Genomic DNA, 2,889 nt, shown 5'->3' with positions numbered 1-2,889 from the left:
TCTCTCTCTCTCTCTCGTCTCTCTCTCTCTCTCTCTCTCTCTCTCTCTCTCTCTCTCTCTCTCTCTCTCTCTCTCTCTCTCTCTCTCTCTCTCTCTCTCTCTCTCTCTCTCTCTCTCTCTCTCTCTCTCTCTCTCTCTCTCTCTCTCTCTCTCGCAAAGCACTAATACGGCTCTCACCCTCCTACAAGAGGATTTTCCCCTTTCACGAGCGCCCTGGGTGGCCAGACCCCTTGTTGGTCGTCGGTCGGCCATGTAACCTCGGCCCCGTCCCAAGTGGGCAAAATTGGAGGGCAGCCAACGCCGGCCGCCGCCACCACCATCTGGGCCGTTCAGTATCCTGTTGCTTCCAAGCCGCCCCAGCCAGCACGACGGGTGCTATCAGCCGGCAGTATTGCCGGTATCATCATCGGTATCCTCGCGATACTCTTCTGCCTTGTCCTCGTGTGGTTCTTCGTCTGGCGCAAGCGCAAAGCAGCCTTCCGTCAGGGCCTGAACTCACAGTACCCGCGAAGCGAAGGCACAGCCATGACGGCAATCATTCGGGATAAGAATCAGAGATCGAATCCCATCGGAAGCACGGCCGAAAACTCGCAATCAAGCTTAACGCCCATGGGCCCATTCACGGCGCCGCAGCGGCAGCAACGGAAACAAGAAAAGAAGAAGAAGAAGGCATCCCGTACAGCTCCACCTATAGCTCCATTCGTAGCTCCACTTCCCTCAAGTCATGAAGAAGTCATGGGAGATCCGTACCACCGCCATCTCATGAAGGCCGCCAAAGCCTCTCGGAGCCGAAAGCCGTTTGCGGACCAGGAGGAGTTTTACGGCCTCGAATCTGACCCAGCTTGGCTCGATGGCAGCAACAATGATGGCGGCACAAGCGGTCCCCTGGCCTCCCCGAAACCACCGCCACTAGCACTGCCGATTTCTAGGCCAGCGCCAGACTCAGAGGAGTACTACAACATCGACCTTGTCTTGGGCCCCATCGGCAGCCCCACCAAGAGCGATCACGGCAGCGACAAGAGTGACCACGGAAGCACGGTCGGAGGCGCGAGGCTGCCTGACGTCGTCTCATCGACAAAGGGCAAAGGCAAGGGCAGTACCCCCAACCCCAGATATGTGACCCTGCCACCTCGCCTAGGGCCGCCGCCACCACGTCCGCTGCCTCCGGTTCCCACCCCATCGCCACGGCCTCCAAAGGCACAGCTCGCCGAAGCAGCCGAAGGGAGCGCGGGAGCCGCGGCCCCTCTAGTGAGTGACTTTTGTCCGGATAACGGTTTCGGAGACGAGATTATGCTCTTCCCTCTTCCGCCAGCGGCCATGCGAGATGGTCAACAGCAGCAACACCAACGACAAAAGTCTCGACAGAAAGATGAACCGCAATTCCCACAAAGGCCACAGGAGCTGCCGCTTCAGCAACAGCATCTCCAACAACAGCCACAATTGCAGGTTCATCAACCGCAGCCTTCACAAGAGCCGCAGGAGCTGCCCCTACAACAGCAGAATCCCCAGCAAGGCAAGCCACAGGAGCAAAATAGACCGCAGCAGCAACAATATGAAGCGCAGACGCAGCAACATACGCAGGGGCAGCAACAAACGCCACAGCTGCAAGAGCAACAGATGCAGGGGCAGCAACAAATGCCACAGATGCAGGGGCAGCAACAAATGCCACAGATGCAGGGGCAGCAACAAATGCCACAGCTGCAAAAGCAGCAAACGCAGGGGCAGCAGCAAATGCCACAGCTGCAAAAGCAGCAGACGCAGGGGCAGCAACAGAAGCCACAGTTGCAGAAGCAGCAGAAACCGCGATTCTGGCGCAAGCGGTCGCCACCGCCAGAGTCATCACAGAGACGCTCCGGCTACGACCCACGGCCGCTGCGCCACCGCCAACTGCAGGGACCAATGCCCGAGCGACAGGGATCCTACTTCGACCCTTAGCCGATGGGATACCCACTGCCATTCAGCCAAACCTTATCTGGCTGCACATCGACTGCTATAGAGATGAGGATTTGCTCGACGCCCTGTACCCTTTGTCATCTCAAATTTATGCCACTGTTTGTGTTTTTCTGTTCGTGTTTTTCTGTTTGTGTTTTTCTGTTCGTGTTTCTCTGTTCCTCTGTTCATGTTTCGCTGTTCGTGCAAGTCATTTGATTACATAAAGGCCACGCGGTTACGTGACCCCGCGTGCATCGCGCCCGGCCCTTTGGGCCAAGTCCCTCTCTGAATACCATCTTTTTTTGGACTTGCAGAACGCTATTAATTGGTAGCCTTGACTACTATAGCTAAAAATGGTCGTCGTACAGCGACTGGTTTGCGTGGGCCTCCCGATCGCACATGCACGTTTTCGGTGTGGGTGCGTCAACAATTGAATCCGGATTGAACATGATATTTGTGACGGGGGCAACGTGGATTTCAATCGGGCATATGGAAAAGTAGCAAGACCTTCCTGAACCATTCGGGGGCCCGATCGCCGGCACCGACCGGTGCAGCACCGGCCGGTGTGGGGCCTCGGGATTTGTGGGGCTGCCAATACACATTTACACCAACCATAGCCATGCAGTGACCAAATGAATCTTTGTGATGAAATAAACAACGCCACCGGCCAGAGCCCAAAAAAAGGTATAAAAAAAAAGCCTGCAAGCCAGAGGAGAATGTGCACAACTCAAGATAAAACCAAGGACGGCACAACTCAAGATAAAAACAAGGACGGCACAACCCTCACAAAGGCATGACCCCCTGCTGCAGCAGCTTCAGCGCGTCCTCGTACCTCCCGGGGCTGTGGTCCGTGAGCATGGTGCCGGCGAAGCGCACCTCGCGGAACCTCGTCTCCACGTCGCGCACGTACTTGAGCACCACGCGCCGCGCGGGCCTGCCCGAGTAGAAGCCCGCCGC

At 56.7% G+C, this 2,889-nt stretch overlaps 1 protein-coding gene across 1 annotated transcript in view; it reads left to right on the top strand.

Moving 5' to 3' along the window:
* Window positions 1–2,041, top strand: part of GGTG_13889 (hypothetical protein) — a 3,389-nt gene extending 1,348 nt beyond the window's left edge. The window contains exon 4 of the mRNA XM_009231813.1: window positions 189–2,041. Coding sequence (XP_009230077.1) covers window positions 189–1,935 — 1,747 coding nt within the window. The 3' untranslated portion in view covers window positions 1,936–2,041. The remainder of the gene's footprint in view (window positions 1–188) is intronic.
* The last annotated feature ends 848 nt before the right edge of the window (window positions 2,042–2,889 follow it).

The sequence above is a fragment of the Gaeumannomyces tritici genome (assembly GCF_000145635.1).
Source record: "Gaeumannomyces tritici R3-111a-1 unplaced genomic scaffold supercont2.73, whole genome shotgun sequence".
Lineage (NCBI taxonomy): Eukaryota > Fungi > Ascomycota > Sordariomycetes > Magnaporthales > Magnaporthaceae > Gaeumannomyces > Gaeumannomyces tritici.
This window is presented reverse-complemented; position numbering and strand designations above follow the sequence as displayed.